The 21,914-nt window shown below is 41.7% G+C and overlaps 1 protein-coding gene across 5 annotated transcripts in view; it reads left to right on the top strand.

Moving 5' to 3' along the window:
* phf20l1 (PHD finger protein 20 like 1) overlaps positions 1 to 21,914 on the top strand; it is a 78,576-nt gene that overhangs the window by 21,946 nt on the left and 34,716 nt on the right. For 4 of the 5 annotated variants that reach the window (XM_084336269.1, XM_084336271.1, XM_084336270.1 and 1 more), the window contains 5 exons: positions 7,572 to 7,653; positions 8,682 to 8,770; positions 9,064 to 9,237; positions 13,469 to 13,592; positions 18,234 to 18,317. In XM_084336269.1, the coding sequence (XP_084192395.1) occupies positions 7,572 to 7,653; positions 8,682 to 8,770; positions 9,064 to 9,237; positions 13,469 to 13,592; positions 18,234 to 18,317 (553 nt within the window). The remainder of the gene's footprint in view (positions 1 to 7,571; positions 7,654 to 8,681; positions 8,771 to 9,063; positions 9,238 to 13,468; positions 13,593 to 18,233; positions 18,318 to 21,914) is intronic. The other variant, XM_084336273.1, reaches the window with a different exon arrangement.

Raw genomic sequence — 21,914 nt, forward strand, 5'->3', positions numbered from 1 at the left:
TACAAGACATTATCGCCTAAGCCAAGCTGCACTTTAACATAGGTCTGGGTTGTTTTTATTTCTGTTAGCGCTGCCACTCTGCAGTAAACAGACATCACTGATATAGAGTGTCTGGTCAGTAACATGGGTCTAGAACCCACCTCACCCCTGCCCACTTTGACAACCTAGGATGGCTTAGAGTAGACGACAGAGGCGTAGTACTTTTTCCTTTTTGAAAATCATCTGACATGAAGATGGAACACATTTTTGTTGTTAATATTATTTATATTACTGGTAGTTCATACAAGACATTATCCTCTAAGCCAAGCTGCACTTTAACATAGGCCTTTCTTTGTAAAATGTGTCATAATGTAGCATTTGTGTGTGTAACGTACACTGTAAAAAATAAATGTTTTTTCACAGGAAATTCACTATTATTTTACAGATTACTTTTGTTTTTCTACTTTAAGTGTAAATGCCATACAAATATAGTAAATTACCTTTTATCAAAATATTAACCATTAAATAAAGGTTGTAATTCCTTCATAGTTAAAGACAGTAGAGGTTATACTTTATTATCTAAAGATGGTAAGTTAGAGTGCTGTGTTCACTCATAGTTAAATACAGTAGAGGTTGAGTACTTCATTATCTAAAGATGGTAAGTTAGAGTGTTGTGTTCACTCATAGTTAAATACAGTAGAGGTTGAGTACATCATTATCTAAAGATGGTAAGTTAGAGTGTTGTGTTCACTCATAGTTAAATACAGTAGAGGTTGAGTACTTCATTATCTAAAGATGGTAAGTTAGAGTGTTGTGTTCACTCATAGTTAAATACAGTAGAGGTTGAGTACTTCATTATCTAAAGATGGTAAGTTAGAGTGTTGTGTTCACTCATAGTTAAATACAGTAGAGGTTGAGTACTTCATTATCTAAAGATGGTAAGTTAGAGTGTTGTGTTCACTCATAGTTAAATACAGTAGAGGTTGAGTACTTCATTATCTAAAGATGGTAAGTTAGAGTGTTGTGTTCACTCATAGTTAAATACAGTAGAGGTTGAGTACTTCATTATCTAAACATGGTAAGTTAGAGTGTTGTGTTCAGTCAGACAGTAGACAAGTAGAGGTTGAGTACTTTATTATCTAAACATGGTGAGTTAGAGTGTTGTGTTCATTCATAGTTAAAGACAGCCGAGGTTGAGTAGTTTCTTCTGATATCACTTTCAAACTCCAAGTGATTTAGATCCAAAACATTTTCTAACAATACATGTATATTCCATAGTAAAGTACACGTTAACGTTACAATGTGTTGTGTTCACAACACTGTTTAGTCTGTGACGACGCGTCGCGATAATATACATGTATATTCCATAGTAAAGTACACGTTAGCGTTACAATGTGTTGTGTTCACAACACTGTTTAGTCTGTGACGACGCGTCGCGATAATATACATGTATATTCCATAGTAAAGTACACGTTAACGTTACAATGTGTTGTGTTCACAACACTGTTTAGTCTGTGACGACGCGTCGCGATAATATACATGTATATTCCATAGTAAAGTACACGTTAACGTTACAATGTGTTGTGTTCACAACACTGTTTAGTCTGACGACGCGTCGCGATAATATACATGTATATTCCATAGTAAAGTACACGTTAACGTTACAATGTTGCGTTGTGTTCACTCATAGTTAAAGACAGCCGAGGTTCCAAGTGATTCGTTGCAATGTACGCGGAAATGCCATATGCATTTGTCTGAGCGGCGTGAAAGGAAAGGCGCATTACCGTAGTGGCGTGCGGTGACGAATGCGGAAGCATTTTTGCACTCTTCCGCTGTTAATAAGCAACACGTGATCGGGACCTGGGCCCTCATTTATCAATGTTGCGTACGCACAGATATGTGCGTAACCCGTGCGTACGATCATTTCTAAGCAAAGTGTGGGACTTATCAATTTGAACTTGTGCTTGACTTTGTGCGTATATCTACGCACAGCTCGGAGCATGCGTAGCTGGCGCCCGGTGGTAGAATATGAATATTACAACGCGGAAATAAGCTTCCGTGCATTAGTTTCAACACTGGCGTGTTCTGTATGGCCCCGTAATTCATTATAGTTCATTGTAAAATAGCAACAGTAGTGTAATTATGGTCAAAACCCTATAAATAGCATTTGGAATAATAGGTCTTTCTCTCCGAATGAATGCAGCATGGTTTATATATAGCGTTATCGGAATATACGGGGTGTACTACTGACTGCGCTCCGCATAACTCAACTCGTTATTATTTTGTGCATAGATTGCAGAAATACAGGAACGTTTTGATTATATTTTAAAGGCTTTGCCATTGTTAAACGAAACAAGTGGAATTTCGAAGCTGTAAGCAGAATACAAGTCATATGAACACCCACGATATAGTGTTCTTCCCCCTTCTAGAAAGAATAAAAAACGCATTGCAACGAGAGCAGAGGTTATTTGTTGAGTGTAGTATGTGTATACAAAACCCTTGCAATAAATGTGTCTTAAATGAATGAAAAGCATACATGCTCTGGATACAGAGCATATATCGTGTGGGTGATATGACTTGTATTCTGCTTACAGAATTCCACTTATTTAGTTTTACAATGTCAAAGCCTTTTAAATATAAATCAAAACGTTCCCGTATTTCTGCAATCTATGCGCAAAATAATAACGAGTTGAGTTCTAACAAAGAACGTATTACATGCTGGGTAGGCTGATAAGAGTAAACTGTAAATGAAATAGCCTATAACAGTCATTATAAAGGATGGGCTATTATAGCAGGGTCTTCCCAACCTTTATTCGCCAGAGCCCCACGATTCCTGGGAGACATATAGGAATATGATATGATATAAGGTATACTGGTCCGTCAGCGAGGATAGCAAGGAGTCGGATAGCCATTAATTGCCATTTGAGAATATAGGCTATTAATGCAAAGCGACGGCCTATAGCCTATACATATTATTTAATGTTTTCATAAGCGTAAAGATACAACAGCTAGATTAATGATCAAGTTAGTTTACTGTTGTGCAGGGTTCGCAGGGCTGTGCCATGTGTTATTATATATGTGCAAGTTAAGTTGCATAATGTAGGCCAGGGGTGGCCAACCAGTCAGAGACTAAGAGCCACAAAAATTACTGTGGTACCACAAAGAGCCACACCATATACCAGCGTTTCTCACTGCACCCTTCATGTGTTTATAGGTCTCACCCTCTGGCCTCTGAAGTTGCTAATGTCTTTTTTATTTGGGCCTCACAGGGTTAAAAGTACCCTGTGAGACCCACGGTTGCAAAATTACAAAATCACTTTTAGCCATTTAAAAAAATAATGTTTATTTAAAAAATGTTAAGCACATGTATAGTCAATTGGTCCTGTTGTTCAGCCTCACAATGCTATTTGATAGTAAATGTGTTTATATGTCCCACCCTCTGGCCTCTGAAGTTGCTAATGTCTTTTTAATTTGGGCCTCACAGGGTTAACCTCTTAAGCCAGAGATATACAGTAAAAGTGTATATTTTCAGCATTACGTTTGTTTACCAATTATTTTAACTGTTATTAGTGAAATATAAGATTATAGAAATCTCAGGGCATTGAGTCGGAAACCGGCGCATATTGACAGGAGGAAGTGGCACAGCCAAAAGTGAGTGTAGTCTTTTGAAGGAAGAGACTCAGGGCTTTCGAATTTAGAAAAACTACCCTACCCAGCTCACACCAGCCCCTGTCAATCATCTGACTTCTGGATTAACTTTTTTATTTCTCTTATTTTTTGGGATTATCTCCCACAAACCTGAACGTTATTGCCATAAAACAGAACACAGTTAGTTTCTCTACCTTTCTGTGAACGTCTTGCAAAAAACGGTGTTGCAATACGATGAACAATGCTGGAGAAATTTACATTATAAAAAAGATGGCAGAATTCAGTACTGTATCTACAAAACCTTCTGTTTAATCATCTTCCCTTTATTCATTTGCTTAGATTTTTCAGGTCTGGTAAATTTTAGCATGGTGTTATTCACAGTCAAAGATAATTAAATCTTTTTTAATAGAATTGATATTCTCCTTTGGTTCATTACAATTTATTCAAGCCTAGTAACAGACACTATTTCTGACATGATCCATATATGTCCCTAGATTCAGATACCAAGAACATGCAAATGGACAATTAAAAAAAAAATTAAATGTTTATTCTACGTCCTTATGGAATGAGTGAAAAATTAAAAGTAAAAAAAAAAAAGTTAGCTATGGCTGCTATTATATGTAATTCATATAGGCTACCTAATACCGACAACAAAATAGATTGTATCATATGCCTCTACAAATCATATTATACCCGGTAGCCAATTGAACTACACGAATAAAGGCATTCATATTCCAGCATGGTTATAATAATGACACACCAATGCCAAACAGTGGTTAACGAACGGTCTTTATTCGTATTTTGAGCTGTCCAGGCAGAATTGCAGCAATGATCTTAGGGAGCCGTTGATATCTGACATCACCATGTACAAGTCCGCCAGCCTTTTATGTATCCCATAACACGGGTTGTGTCTTCTTGGTTCGGCAGCGCCTCAGTGAACAATCTCGCTTGTGGAGTTTCTCATAGTTCGCTCGGGTTAGTCCATTATTTCACATCCCATGGGGGGTGTTTCATTACCATATATGGATAATCGTGCACGAGCATTGACGGTAGAACAAAGAGGTATTTATCAACATGGAGTGTGCGTAGGACCCGTGTACGCACGGTTGATAAATCCGGATTTTTTTGTGCGTACACACATTCTAAATTCTGTGCTTACGAACGAAAGTAGAACACTTTCTAAGAACTGTTGATAAATGAGGGTCCTGGTGTTGGAATAGGGGGATAGGAGGTTTATCAGCAACTTACATTCATATATTGTATGGCTGTATCTGGTATCCAGCTGGGTTGCGTGTCATTCAGTTCAAATATCAGACCCTGTATAGAGATACTGCATCTACCAGTTTATCTGACAATATACCTATTTTAATAATTATAATAATTAATAACATTCCAACCTGTTCAAACTCACCACATATGATATTAATAACATGCTAACCTGTTCAAACTCACCACATCTGATATTAATAACATGCTAACCTGTTCAAACTCACCACATCTAATATAAATAACATGTTAACCTGTTCAAACTCACCACATCTGATATTAATAACATGCTAACCTGTTCAAACTCACCACATCTGATATTAATAACATGCTAACCTGTTCAAACTCACCACATCTGATATTAATAACATGCTAACCTGTTCAAACTCACCACATCTGATATTAATAACATGCTAACCTGTTCAAACTCACTCTCACTACATGTTATATTGATAACATGCTGACCTATTCAAACTCACCACATCTGATATAAATAACATGTTAACTGTGGGTCTTCATTTTCATTAAAGGTTCCATAGATACAACTATTATGTAGATATTGATAAATACTTATATATATAAAAAAGAAATGCATCCACAGAGCTTTTAGAAAGGTACAGAATAAAATGATTGTTTTTCCCCAAAATAATGTATTGATCATGAATTTATCATAAAAAACGAATTCCCATGTTCAAAAATGAACGTTTATCTGTCTGTCCAACCGGCAGTCTGCACGCCACGTTATGATTTCTCACCCGACTGAAACACTAGCTAGCTAGCGTAATCATGATCTAATACAGTGGTTCTCAAACTACGGGTCGTGACCCAAAGTGGGGTCGCAGGTAGGTGACAGCGCTTTGGCGAGTAAAATTTCTTTTTTTAAATATATATATTATTTTTTAATGTTCTGGCAACATATTCTGGCTAAATATGCCTCGTTTTATAAATGTGTATTAATAAATATGCATAATCAAGTTCAACGTGTGCTCTTATTTTGATATTCCTTAATTCCACGTTGAAATTCCACGATACATTAACACATTGATTGCCACGCAGTATGCCCATCATTATACCTAGTCTGCCACCGCTGTAAGCCTATGGAGATGTTTACCTTCTTTGCAGGGCTATAACTTTTTAAATATTATAGCTATATCTGCATTACTATGGCCCATTCAACATCGATTATCTATCGTTCCGGATGTGGGAACGTTATATTTTTTCATTCATACATTGTTGTGTTAATACCGTCGAGAATATAAGTATGTTTTAAGCTTTTCTGCTGTAATTCCAAAAACGCTAGTTATAGGCCCTGACGCATATGATAGATTATCGATTGGCGTTTCTTTCCTATACACGCTATATTAAAAAATTCAAATGTATATGGTCGGTATACATTATGCTTCATCATGCGTGAAGGAAAGGGGGTGGGGGGTCGTTTATAATTCCTTGATCGTCAGTAACGGCTTTATTTAGTATGGGTTGATATATTGATCAGACTGATTGCAAACAAAGAAATGGACAATCGGGCTGAAAATAACATTAGTGTCCTCTTACCGTTCGCCGATGAGACTGGAGGAAAAAGATCCCAATTATTTGACGTCGATCTCCTAGATCCATTTCTGGTTTGTATGGCGCAATAAACGCCGAAATCATATAGATTATTGCGTTTAGAAAGCGATCCAAATGCACTCGAGTGTGTATATATATATTTTTTTATCCACTTTTTCTCCTTATTTTCTATTTTTCTCCCATCCCAATTTCGCCTCGCCAATTTTCCCTTCAATTCTCCCCTCCCCTGTCTCGAACATTGCTAGATTGCCTCCCACTGGTCGGCTGCAGTGAGGACCAAGCCTTGCATCACGTGTCCCCTCCTATACGAGGAGGCAACTGTCGCATCTTTTCACCTGTACAGCGCGATCTCTCAGTGGCGAGGAGTAACGCATGGGAGGCTCACGCTGCCCCCGTTACTTCCTGATTCTGCTGTACAGGCACACCAACTGACCTGTAGGAGTCGCTGTCCACAACGTCCAATCCCCACCCACCAGTTTTCCCACCCCTAACACTGCCAATTGTGTTAGTATGAACGACCAGCCAAGCTGGTAGCAACACCGAGAGCTGGGCTCGAACCCAGCATCTCCTGCGTTAGTGGCGAGCGCCTTGCCCACTGCGCCACTTAGTGTGTATATTGATCCATGCCACAATATATCTCTGGCGGAGGATCGCCACTTCCGGTTTGGTGTGAGTGTAACTCGACCGACCATCCACCAGGCGGCGGTATTGAGGCGTTGCAATCTCAGACAGGGGGCCGCTGCAATCCGGAGGGAGGCTGGATGAATTATGAATGCCATGGCGAAAAAAATTAAATATTGATCCCAATAACGATTTACGCCGTTGTTGGCGTTCAACGCATGGTGGGCAATAACTACTTACGCCGTTTATAGCGCACAATGTGTTAAGTGTGTGGTTCCCAAAAAAATATTCTAAATAAAATGGGGTCGCGGTATACAAATGTTTGAGAACCCCTGACACACGCGCACACACACACACACACACACACACACACACACACACACACACACACACACACACACACACACACACACACTACTTCAACTGGGTGCCACTGACACAGGTGTGTGTGTGTTGTGTGTTGTGTGTGTGTGTGTGTGTGTGTATAGGAGATGCAGGGTGGTGAGGTTCTGGCTCGGTGGACAGACTGTCGCTACTACCCTGCTAAAATAGAGGCTGTCAACAAGGATGGTCAGTCTACATTTAATCTACCTAGCAACACCCAACTACCTACAACCACCTAGCTACATCCAACTACCTATAACCACCTAGCTACACACAACTACCTACAACCACCTAGCTACATCCAACTACCTACAACCACCTAGCTACACACAACTACCTACAACCACCTAGCTACACACAACTACCTACAACCACCTAGCTACACACAACTACCTACACCCACCTAGCTACACAACTACCTACAACCACCTAGCTACACAATTACCTACAACCACCTAGCTACACTCAACTACCTACACCCACCTAGCTACACAATTACCTACAACCACCTAGCTACACTCAACTACCTACACCCACCTAGCTACACCAAACTACCTACAACCACCTAGCTACACCCAACTACCTACAACCACCTAGCTACACCCAACAACCTACAACCACCTAGCTACACCCAATGACCTACAACCACCTAGCTACACTCAACTACCTACAACCACCTAGCTACAACAAACTACCTACAAACACCTAGCTACACCAAACTACCTACAAACACCTAGCTACACCAAACTACCTACAACCACCTAGCTACACCCAACTACCTACACCCACCTAGCTACACTCAACTACCTACAACCAATAACCTACACCCAACTACCTACAACCACCTAGCTACACCCAACTACCTACACCCAACTAGCTACACCTAACTACATACAACCACCTAGCTACACCCAACTACCTACAACCACCTAGCTACACCCAACTACCTACACCCAACTAGCTACACCTAACTACATACAACCACCTAGCTACACCCAACTACCTACACCCACCTACCTACACCTAACTACATACACCCACCTAGCTACATCTAACTACCTACAACGAACTAGCTACACGCATTGAACTACACCTAAAACCACCTAGCTACACCCATCTAACTACACCTGAAGCTACCAATGACCACAATCCCAGTTAATCCCAACATGAAAAATCTCAACATCATATTGGCTGATGTGTGTGTGTGCGTGTAGGTTCCTACAGAGTGCAGTTCTATGATGGTGTGGTGCGCAGCATCAAAAGGGTTCACATCAAGTCCATGCCAGAAGATGCCAAGGGTCAGGTTAGTGTCAGAGCCGTGTTCACAACACTCATCATTACCTTCATATCACAGTTCTGGTTGTCATGGAGCCTTGGAGAAGGTTATGTATTTGGCTGTGTGTCTGTGTATATCAGTTTTCACATATCTCAAAAAAATATATATGTAGCTGGATTGCAATGACATTTTCTGTGAACATGCATGACCCCAAGAGGAAGAAACCCATTGATTTTGGTGTATTATTATTGTTATTATTATTACTACTATTGTTATTGTTGTGATTATGATTATTATGATTATGATTATTATAATTGTAGGACTGGGTGGCGCTGGTCAAGGCAGCTACAGTGGCTCGCTCCAGCAAACCTAGAACCAGTAATAACAGCAGCCGCTGCCGACCAGAGGAGGAGGAGGAGACAGAGGAGGAAGATGAGGAAGATGAGGAGGAGGAGGGAGGAGAGGATGAACAGAAAGAATCAGATCCAGCTCAGGTAACCTCTAATCTCATTATATAGACTCTCTGGTTAAACTGCCACAGTGATCCATCTCATTATATATACCGCTGCTGTCGGGACAAAACCTCATAACTCCATTTTTCGAATTTTTCTTTTATTATATAAATCAACTCCGTAGATCATCCTCCATATGTGTGTGTGGGTTTTACAAAGTTTAAACAATGGAAAAGCATTAAACCGATCATCTGTCTAAACCTCCTAACTCTATTCACCCTCAAATCTGTGTTAGTTTTTTTCATCTGCTGAAAAGTTGGGTTTTTGGAGTTATGAGGTTTTGTCCCGACAGCAGCGATACCCATATTTTCAGAAACCCGCCTAAAAATACATACCTAAGTCAATGGAAGATTGCTCCACTTCTACATTCCATTTGCATGTTCTTGGTATCTACGGACATCTATGGATCTCAGTGAATGTATTCCCAGTGACAGAAATATTGTGTCTGTTACTAGGCTTGCGTAAATAGTAATGAACCAAAGGAGAAAATAATTTCTTTTGACGGTGAATAACACCATGCTAAAATTTACCAGACATGAAATTTGCCACTGAGCTCATTCAGAACCTTCTTGAGATCACGTGTACAAAAACTCTAAGAAAATTAATAAAGGGCAGATGATTAACAGGTTTTGTAGATACAATACTGAATTCTGCTATCCGGACACATTTTGAAATATGATTATAGAATATCAGGCCTATAAATGACCTTATTATGGCCAAGTCACACATCTATGGATCGGGCCCTTTCCAATGGCAGAGTTCAATCTGGATTTAGTATCACCAGGCGCCCTGACAGTGCAGCAAAAACTGTGGATGAAATCTACTAAGTACTACTACTATCTAAGTACAGTTACTTTTCTATAAATTATATATGTAAATTTCTCTGCCATTTTTCATCAGATTGCAATGCTGTATTTTGCTAGATGTTCACAGAAAGGTAGATAAACTAACTGCGTTCTGTTTTATGGCAATAACGTTCAGGGTTGTGGGATATGATCCCGAAAAATAAGAGAAAGAAAAAAGCCACGCTAGAAGTCAGCTGATTGACAGGGGCTGGCGTGAGCTGGGAAGTGTAGTTTTTTTATCTTTTTCTTTTTTAAACCCATCGAAAGCCCTGGGTCTCTTCTCTCAAAAGACTACACTCAAGTTAGGTTGCGCCAAATCCTCGCATCTATAAGCGCCTTTTTCCGACTCGATGCCCTGAGATTTTTATTTTTTTTTTATCCACTTTGTCTCCCATTTTTCTATATTTTCTCCCATCCCAATTTCGTATCATCCAATTCAACCCTCCCCTGTCACGAACGCTGTTTCTTGCCTCCCACAAGCCGGCTGCAATGTGGACTAAGTCATACATAGCACAAGTCCCCTCCGGTACTTGAGGTAACAGCAGTCGCATCTTTTCACCTGCGCAGCTCGATCTCTCAGTGGCGAGGAGTACGCGTGGGAGGCTCACGCTGCCCCCGACACTTCCTGATTCTACTGCACAGGCGCACCAACCGACCTGTAGGAGTCGCTGTCCACAACGCCCGATCCCCACCCATCAGTTTCCCACCCCCTAATACGGCCAATGTGTATTAGTATGAACGACCAGCTAAACTGAAAGCAATGTGGAGCGCTGGGCTCGAACAGGCGAGCCCAGCGTCTCCGCATTCGTGGCGAGCGCCTTGCCCACTACGCCACGTAGCCGCCCGATGCCCTGAGATTTCTATAAACTCATATTTCACTAATAACACTTCAAATCATTTGTAAACAAACGTAGTGCTGAAACATATACACTTTGACTGCTGTTTTGACAGGGTTAGGGTCTTTACTTAAAAAACGCAACATGAATTCATACATTCTGTAGAGATGGATTTATGGCATGATATCAATTTCGTACCGGTACCGGACTGCTCAGGCTTAAGAGGTTAAACTGCCACAGTGATCCATCTCATTTAGGGATGCTCGATATTGGCTTTTTTACCTATTCCGATATTGTCCAACTCTTAATTTCCGATACCGATATCAACCGATATCAACCGATACCGATATATGCAGGGTTTCCCCCCCAAAAAAACGGAATAATTTCAGGTAACTAATAATTTCACTGGATGCAATATTGTTATTGTTTTTTTTTTATTTTATTTATTTATTTTTTATACCGATACCGATGTTTTCCGATATCACATTTTACTGCCGATATCGGCCGATAATATCGGTCGGCTGATAATATCGGCCACCCCTAATCTCATTATATATACTGTCTTTGGTTAAACTACAGGAGGGGGAGGGGCAAACAACAGAGTGTAGTAGAACACTAAAACAACAAATAAGGCCCCGTCCACACGAGCGCTGGATTTAATGTAACCATGATTGTATGTGCGCAGTTGCACTGTTCGGGCACACACAACCAGGGGTTTGCTACACTGCAACCGCGGTCTTTGAAAACCGGAGTCCAGGGTTTTGCGGGTGCGTGTGGGCATAGCAACCAAGGTTATTCCCAGTGTTTACAGCAGAGCTGTCGCAATTATTTCCCATGTTCACGGCAGACTGTTGCAAACAATAGCAAGTTAGCAACCGAGCCCGGGTTAGAGTGATTAGAGCAGAGCCAGCTACACCAGTGTTTACAGCAGAGCTGTCCCAAGTAGCGTTATATGAAAATGATTGTAACAAACTTTTGTTCGAAACGTATTGTTGAAGAGTGTTGTGATCGACTGATGTCTGTTGTCGCATTCCTGACCCGACCAGAGTAAAACCTGTAGCTGCGGCTAAACTCAACTCATGTGTTGTCAAGTTATTGTTATAAGGAACCCAGTCCAGACTGCATCCCCTTAACAATTGTTTGTATTGAGCCGTATTGTATTGTACCCATTCTGCAATGTGTTAAATAACGTCTGCATCCATTCATTATACTAGCGTTAACGTTACCACATTACGTTAGCATGTAAGCTATATAATATACATAGAGAATGCCATTCACATTAGCATGTAGCTAACAACACCGGCGATCTTTTTTAAGACTAAACTATCCGCTCTTGGTGGTAAATTGTGTTGCTGTTGGTTTTGTTTCATCAACAAATGAGAGGCAGAACACACAGTGAATGTATCCGTTTGTTTATTGCACTTTTATTGCAGTTTGCTGAAAAATATATGATCCATTGGCTAATGGCTAACGCAAGGGTATTTAAAGATGGCGTTTTGGTTTTAGGCAGGAAGTGTAGTGAGCGTTCAACCTTTTCTGATTGGTTGAAATGGCCTTCATGTCTGAACAACATCGCCGCCTACTGCTTTGGCATTGTACTACATGTATCAGTTGCTGGTTTTCCAGCCGCCGTGAGTACGCGGTTATGTAAGGGATAATGTATGGCTACGAGGTCATTGTCGCAAAATAATTGACCGACACGGAGTTTAAAATACCGAGGCGCCGCGCCGAGGTGTTTTAAACGTAGTGAAGGTCAATTATTTTGCGACAATGACCGAGTAGGCTATACATTATCCCGCTTATTACATGGCTAACTTACTAATATACCTAATTCATTTGACAAATCGCAGTTGTTCTGTGGCTCTGTCAGCCCAAATAAAGTGATTATTATTATCGCGGGCAGCCTGCAGCTCTGTTCTGGGCTGGCTCCGCTGTCAGTGCAGCCGCGGCAGGTGTTCTCTGATTTGCTGCACTGATGTGGGACATTATCCCGCTTATTACATGGCTAACTTACTAACAATATACCTAATTCATTTTACATCGACTCGCAACACTGGTTCAATCTGGCTGCGTTCTGGCTCCGCTCGTCGCTCCGCCCCCTGTCATCGCCGGCAGAACACCGGCAGTGTCTAATTGCACTGAAACAGTGTGTGTCAGTGGGCTTGATTGCGAACAGCTGCGCTCTGCGGTCATTATTGAAAAATCTGCGGCCATTATTGAAAAATAATGACCGCAGTCGGGGGGCTGTTGACCAATCACAAGCAAGCATTTCGGCGAATGTGAAAACGCCATGTAATAAACGCGGTTATTCACCTGTGTGGACAGACGTTTATTTTTTTCAAACTTCGGTTACATTAAATCCAGCGCTTGTGTGGACAGGGCCTAAGATTAGTATAAAAGGTAAATAAGTCAGATGTGTTAAAAGTCTGTTCTGGCATCTTTGACTTTGCTTCTTTGATATTTTCACCTTTTAGAATTTCATATGAAATTATAATCAGTTATGATTAATGTGTGTGTGTGTTTGTTTCTTAGATGTCCAGTCCAACAGCAGGGTCAGGGTGTGTCAGCGATGTGATATCAGCGGGGGAGGACTCTCAGTCTGCCTCGGAGACCACACCCCTGTCTGGACCAGATAACAGAATCAACAGTAATACTGGTATGGAAACTTAACAACATGTAGACACATAGCTATCCTTTATTAGAGCAGAGCACTGAAGTGTGCAAGGTCAGCTGTTCCGGTTTTAACAGTGATGTTCCTACTCCCTCTAAACTAGTGCCAGGTATTATTCTTATTATTAATTGTCACACGTGTTAATGTTGAATGTGAAACGCATGGAAACATGAATAAAGGCTCCTTATTTTAAAGGGGAACTATTTTGCTATTTCTTTCACTATATGGGCAATTTTACACTATTCCTGTGAGTCTATGGAACACTCAACTGCAGTCACCCACCTGCACTGGCAGATACCTTTGGGGGAGAGAGAGAGAGATAGAGAGCGACTAATTAATTTCGCCGCGGGGGGGGGCATAATCCCACGGGACAATGCATTGCATTGGTAACTTATTTCAAATGACAATATATACCCCCGTGAATATTATTGCACTGATGGGAATACGGGCGCACACGTGCGCTATGATATTTTGCAACAGGTTGACTGTGATACAGCGAGTGCTGATACGAGAGAGAGAGAGAGAGAGCTCCCCCCAGTCCCATTACCTCCCACCCGTTCTATCTAGTTCTCTGTGTGATTCACGGTGTGTGTGTGTGTGTGTGAACAGCTGAAGGTCTCTGCTAAATAACCGCTTCTGCATTATTTCCACTCGCTGCTCATATAAATGTATCACAGTTGATTGTGGGCGGGCGGTGGCAGATCAGCACCTCAACACGTCAGAGAGCGAGTCAATTCAGGATGGCTTGGTTCAATGGGGGAGGATCTTGTCTCATCTGAACTGGGGGAATGGGACTGAATGAGAATTTCACATCTAGTCAGTGTTGGTACAACCCCACATTGCTAGAAAACAATGCAAACCACTGTAAAAGGCCATTTATAAGATAGTTCCCCTTTAATTAAATTTGTTGTTGCGAATAAGGGATCTAGGTGAAAGTTGACGAGCGAAAACCAGAAGTCAATTAAGTATAAAGCTAAGCTTTGCAAAAAAAAGTTGTCCTCAAGTTCAAGTAAATAAAATGGCCACTTTTCTGGGTGCCTGTTAACACTTTGAGTGCCATGCAATTCGGTTATCGTTACCCTTAGAATGCCAGCCTTCTAGTCGTTTCCGTGGTCGTTGCACTATGTTTGCGAAGCTGTGTGTGTGTTCTGTATTATAGCTGTAGAGACACGGTGTGGCTCATTTTGACAAACATTACTTGTAGTCCAGCATGGGAATAATTGTTTGTTTCCACACGCTGTAGTTTGTAGATTATTACACGCTAAACATTGCGCATTTCCAAGATAATTTTTTATAGTTTACACTGCTTGTGTTGTTTTTACTACCTGTACCCCCCCATCCCCCATGCTGCTATGATGCCTGAATTTCCCCAAGGGGATCAATAAAGGAATATCTTATCTTATCTCTTATCTTATCTTAGTATTTTTTCATAGATCCTGAGATAAAGCACGTTATGTGCAATAAGCCCAAACCGTTCTGGCTGATCCCCTGAAACCCAGAATACTCCCAAATCAAAGGTATATGGCATGTATATATGTATCATCACAAAATCATCACGGGGGGGGGGGTTTAACTCAAAACTATGATCACGTTTGCAGAGCATGTTTTTTGTCCGGTGAAACACAGAACTGTGATCGTTAGAAAAACACGTTTCAGATTCGGTAAAATAGACATAGAATGTACCTTACCTTAGCCAGAAGGTATTCCAAGAATAAAAAAAAAAAAAACTTTTTTCTCTTTTTTTATATTTTTCTCCCATCCCAATTGCCTGCTGTTCCAATTCTCCCCTCCCCTGTCTTGAACGTTGCTCGCATATGCCCCCCACTGGCCGGTTGTAGGGAGGATAGAAGCCTCGCATCACGTGTCCCCTCCGATACATGAGGAGGCAGCCTGTCGCATCTTTTCACCTGCCAGCGCGGACTCTCATTGGCGAGGTGTAACGTGTGGGAGGCTCACACTACCCCCGCCATTTCCTGTCTCTGCTGTGCAGGCGTCCCCAACCGACCTGTAGGAGTCGCTGTCCACAACATCCAGATTACCACCCATCGACTTCCACCCGCAAACTCTGCCAATTGAGTTAGTATGACGACTGGCCCAAGCCGGAGGCAACGCCGACAGCCGGAGTCGAACCCGGTGTCTCTTGCGTTGGTGACGAGCGCAATGTCCGCTGCGCCACCCAGCGCAAGAAGAATAATTCCAAGTGATCGCATCGCCATCGCGATTACCAGTGTAGATGTCTATGTTTCGATGGTCAACTACGCTTAGGCAACCGGAATTTCTAGGCGATCAATGTGAATCTATGTCCCAGCAGGCGGAGTGGCCACTGGCCAAGCAGAAATTAAAGTTAAGAGTGTGATTCAACACAAGCCATGGCAGTTCAGACACGGACGATACCGCCACCTGGTGATAGTCGATCAGCATTGCAGTTCTAATGTGTGTGGATGGAAGAAAATGATGCAGAGCGCTCTGGGCAAGTCTGTAGAGCGGGGATCAAAGTAAAAAGAACAAACGATCCAAAAACTACTTTTTACGTTTTTGGCACTCTACGGTTGTCCGCCAAAAATACTTTTTACGTTTTTGGCACAGAATGTGTTAAGAGGTTAAAACATGTTAATGTAGCGCATCTGGTATTATCCCTTACTTAATGTGTCCTAATGTTTTAACCTCTTCCACCCGACGGGACCGGTACCGGTCCCAAAATGACATCATGTCATAAATCAATATCCCCAGAATGTTCTACAAAAGTATCGTTTTTTTGGTCAAACGTATTCAAGTATAAACATCATAACCATGTCACAACAGCATTTATAATGTATATTATCATCAATACGTTAGTTTATGAATAGGTTAAAGTGTTATTAGATAGATTTTCCTTTTAGAAGTGTCTGTTTATTATGAGAGGCGACCATTTTGGAAAACCTTGAATCATGGGAATTGTAGTTTTTTGCAGTCATTTTGTAGCGGACATCCATAGAATTTTTCAAAACTACACTTCCTGAAAAGATCTATGGGGTTCAAGGTTCATAGTTCTGTATGATTTTTTTTTAATAACTCTTATTATTCGGGATAATATACCACAAAACGTAACGTTATTGACAAATATTGAAACGCAAATTGAAACGTTAGTTTCTCTTCCCTATTGTTAGCATGCAGCAACAATTAGATCTGAAATTAGTTTCAAAACGGTTGCACCGTGGTGAAAATAAAAAAGTACAGTAGATTACAGTAGATTACATTATCTGTTCTTATGCACGCCTGGTGATACTAAATCCAAATTGAACTCGGCCATTTGAAAGATAATATATGTATATATAAATGTGTGAATTGGCTGTAAGGTAATTATAAGCCTGCTATTCTATAATAATATTTCAAATTGCATTGGTCCGGATGGGAGAATTCAGTACTGTATCTACAGAACCTTCTGTTTAATCATCTTCCCTTTATTCATTTCCTTAAATTTTTTTTGTACACATGATCTCAAGAAGGTACTGAACGGGGAGCTCCAGTAGCTCGCGTACCTCGGATGCTATTTCGGCGTCGGGGACAACCGTGCGCGTCACGGATCTGGGGTACACGAGTTCGACTCCCGGACTCGCCGTATTTTCTCAGAGTGTCTTTCCCCCGATCTATACCCCATTCAACCTGTTTCTGTCAGGGGGGGGCAGGTGGCGCACGGAGATTACGTTCGTCACCAACACCGGGAGACACTAGGATTCGCCTGTTCGAATCCAGCTCCCGGCGTTGCTATCAGCTTGGCTGTCCTCTCACGCTGATACAATTGGCTGTATCAGGGGGTGGGAAGCTGAAGGGTGGGTCCTGGGCGTTGTGGACAGCGACCCCTACAGTTCGGTCGGGGCGCCTGCTCAGCGAGGGTTGGATCTGAGGAGAGATAGTGTGGCCTCCCACACGCTACACTCTCCCCGGTGAGAACCTGCGCGGCCAGGTTGGCCTGCCCCAGGCTGCACATGCGTGGGAGGAAAGCATGTGACAGTCTCCGGTCTCCCGGACCAACAGTAGGGGAAAGTACGCAACAACCAGGAAGGGTGGGATGGGAGAAAAATCGGGAAAAAAGGAGGGGAAGAAAGATAATAAAAAAAAAATAAAAAAAAAACTGTTTCTGTCGGTCATGCTTGACCAGAAAAAGCGATAAACGCTAAAAGAACCAGCTGACTGGTCAAAGTTTAAAAAAAAAAGAAGGTACTGAACGAGATCAGTGGCAGTCTTTAATGTTTGGTCATTATTAGCATGGTGTTATTCACTGTCAAAGATGAGGTCCATAGATGTCCCTAGATACCAAGAATATGCAAATGGTCCTTGTAGAAGTGGAGCAATATTCCATTTACTTAGGTATGCATTTTATGCGGATTTTCAGAAAATAGGCTCCGGGCTTAAGAGGTTAATATGTCCTAATCAAATGTATCCTAATATATATATATTTTTTTATCATATTGTGTCATAATGTATCCTAACATCTTTGAATGTGTCCTAATGTATCGTAACATGTTTTAACGTGTCCTAACATGTTTTAATTTATCCTAGGATGTCCTAATGTATCCTAACATGGCCTTAACATTGTCCTAATGTATCCTAACATGTCTTAACATGTCCTCACTCTGTGCCTCTCAGCCTTCCCCTCTTCTAGCCAGAGACGACGCTCCCAGCGCTTAGCAACCACCTCTGACCTGACCTTTGACCCCAGCAACCCAGAGGGTGAGTGCGTTGCGTTATTTTTTTTCGTAGCCGCATTTCTCGGAGACGCTCTCTGATTGGCCACTGACATGTTTGCCCAATCGCGTGACGAGCTGTGTCTTTGCCCATTTCCGCGTCGAACAGCTTGCAAACTACCTGGCGTTATATCGCTCTAAGACAAACTCTAACCTTAACCAACTTCGAAAGAGTGCCTAAGCTTAACCGTCGAAAGAACTTGCCGTCACACTCTAAGACAAACTCTAACCGTAACCAATTTCGAAAGAGTGCCTAAGCTTAACCAGTGTAGAAACGGGCGTCGGCCAATCAGAGAGCGTCTCCGAGAAATGCGGCTATGGAAAAAAATAACGTGAGTGAGTTACTGTGTTAGATTACCAGCCTGCCCTGGACCCATGCCAAACCATAGAGAAGGTATATTAAGGTCTATTAACTATCTGTCTGAATTCACACAAAGGGATCCTGTTGCTAAAAACATTTTACAATAAGTATAGAAATTGCACATTGCTGCATGATGAATTTGCCAGGGGAATGAGAATGGAGCGTTTTAAATGAAAGCTGCACAATGAAATTACATGGAAAAAGTTACACCACAGTCTAATTTGTGTTGCAAAAGACAAGTACCATCACATAATCAAGTCAAGTCAAGTCAAGAGATTTATTTGTCACGGCATACAAGTATACAATGAAATGCAGGTGGTCTTGCCCGCAACGATGTGCAAATAACATATAATAGAATCAACATTGTGCAATAAGCAAGTAACATTGTGCAATAAACAAGTAACATGTTAGGGCATATCGGTATATGTACATAAGTTATTTACAGAGCATGGAGGACATACTGTACATACTGTTATATATATATATATATATATATATATATATATATATATATATATATATATATATATATAGTGTGTGGGGAGTGTGGAAGCTATACAATGTTCCACTTATTCTAGTTAGTGTACTGTATATGCTCCTAATTTCAATTCCTGTTTTTCTCATCATTATGGTGATGATAGGGTCAATCCCTAATTTAAACTCTCATTATGTCATTATGGGGGAGACTTCAATTGTGTCCTAAATCCAGAATTAGACAGATCCTCGAAAACGAATCAACCACTTTCTAGATCAGCAAGGAATACAGAATATTTTTTGAAAGAATATATGATTGTTGAGCCTTGGAGATTTAAAGGCCTTGGCGATTTAAAAACCTGTCCAGCTGAAACCTTTTTTTCTTCTCTCCTGCCCACCAATCATATTCACAGATGATTTTCTAGCCAGACTTCTGCTACATGTCAATGTGGATATGAAGCAATTGTAATTTCGGACCATGCCCTCCATTTACAGTTAGCATTTAAACACAAATCAACGGCTGCTTCTTGGCCATTTAAAAATGTATTGTTGAGTACTGGGCTGTACAGTGCGACGAGGTCATCACATATTGCGCCAGAATTTTGCCTGTGTGAATACAGACAAATATTTGGGGGCACCCATGCAAGTACTGATTTCAACCCTTTAATTCCCATTTCACTCCTTTTTTTCGAGGAATTTAAACGTTGTGAACTAATCTTGTTATCTTGTTATATCTCTCCTCCCTCGGTCTCTCTCCGTCTGCCCGGAGCGGGGCTGGAGTTACACACTCGCGCTACTCTAGTCGCTCACACTCACATGCACATACAGGTACTTCATGTACTTGAGAGGTGCAGCTGTCCGTGCCGAAGCAGAGCAGAGCTCATCATAGTGGAGAATGAAACGTTCGAAAAAAGCATGCATAGCGCGACCTGTGTAACATTAAGTTACACTGCTATCTCCTATCTTAACGTTAGCAAGCTAAGCATGCATAGCGCGACGTGTGTAACATTAAGTTACACTGCTATCGTTGGCAAGCTAAGCATGCATAGCACGACCCGTGTAACGTTAAGTAACTTGTGTTCCGCAGGGAAAGACCGCTTATCACTGCATACAACTTAATACTAAATACAAATAATAAAGCAATGTCGATTCTGTTCTTAATTAAAAAAATATCTTGCAAAATAATAAGAGATAAGAGTATCGATAATATATATCGTAGTATATACTGTGTATTTGTGAGGGAGTAGGGAGTAGTAAATCCCTAATTATGGGATGTCAGGGCCCTTTCTCACTCACCATTCGGGGTCGAATCAGCGCCGGGTCGAACCAGAAAAGGGTGTGTCTGTCTGAGTGAGAACGCTCCCCCCCCCGTCCCCGTCCCCGTCCCCCGCTGATTCGTCCCCGGGGGCGCTGAACCTGGACCGATGAAATAGGTGGTCTCGGGTGCGGGCCAGTGGGAGCGGGGGGCGTGACACACACAACGTTGTTACTGTAATGCTTTCATGCTTGCTTGAATTTTGGGCAGATAAAACCACACAGCAACAACTGGACAATACCCACAAAAACGATATTTATGGTCAATTTGCGAGTTCAGACCTCAACCAAAAACAAGCATGTGGAGCCTCACAGCTCAGTGGATGAAAACATGAAGCCACGTTACACAAAGCACACTTCCCTTCGTATTAGGCCTGGCAATTTTGTTTGCCATTGCTATGTCTATACATTGGTTTCTTGTTCGAATGCATTTATTTATTTCTACTAGCGTTAGCTTAGCGTTAGCCATTGCTATGTCGTCTATACTTTCTTGTTCGAATGCATTTATTTCTATAGACCAGTGGTGCCCAACCAGTCGGCCGTGATCGACAGGTAGATCAATGCCATTCAATATAATTGCCACGAGCGATGGGATAATGTTAGCTGCTGAACAGGCTAAGCTAACTAGCGTTAGCCCTGGGAAACGCTCAAAAGCGGACTCTACAACACCATCCATTCGTGAGAAAAGGGGGTGGGTTATATTGACGAGGCTTGACAACAGAGGTTCAAATATAACTTCATATTTATTGGTTATTTGTTTATTTTATATCAGCATCCAGTCTCCACCGCCATGTTAACACTTTGGGTGCCGGGAAACGCCTAAACACGTCATTCCCGGCCATGCTCAAGTTGCCGAAGACGCCTTACAGCGTCTTTAATATCAATATTTCAAAAATCTGGGATCGGATTCATATGTCCCCTCCGCTGGCCTGAGATCCACCAGGAGGACCCACTGAGCTCTCTGGCGGTTCAGGAGCGCCATCTGGTGGCCGATCGGCGCAATCGCTTAACAGGAAGTGCCGTAGAGGTTGTGCTGGACGGCCGTATTACTTCCGGGCACTCGCTAATAGGTCCCGGGACTCGATCTCGACACACTACATAGCGATCGATTGCCAATAACTCGATAAACAACATGATTTGGACGTATATACCATTATACAAGCTGGAGATGGACCGGGTAAATCTACATCCCATAATGATAACATTTCTACTCTACGATGATCGCCCAACGGCGCGCGGAGACTGGGGTGAGTTTTAGCGTGTAAAGTTACCGTCTTCGATACTAACTGCTATTATCAACATTTGACCCACATTAGATGATTGGTATAACGCTGCCCACGGAATTATAAACGCCCCCTAGCCCATCCGGTCAACATCAGATGACGTGTAGTAACTTCTAGAAGTACGTCTAGTTGGAATTTTTTATATCGCGCT

This window comes from Notolepis coatsorum (genome assembly GCF_963971535.1).
Source record: "Notolepis coatsorum genome assembly, chromosome: 19".
Classification (NCBI taxonomy): Eukaryota; Metazoa; Chordata; class Actinopteri; order Aulopiformes; family Paralepididae; genus Notolepis; species Notolepis coatsorum.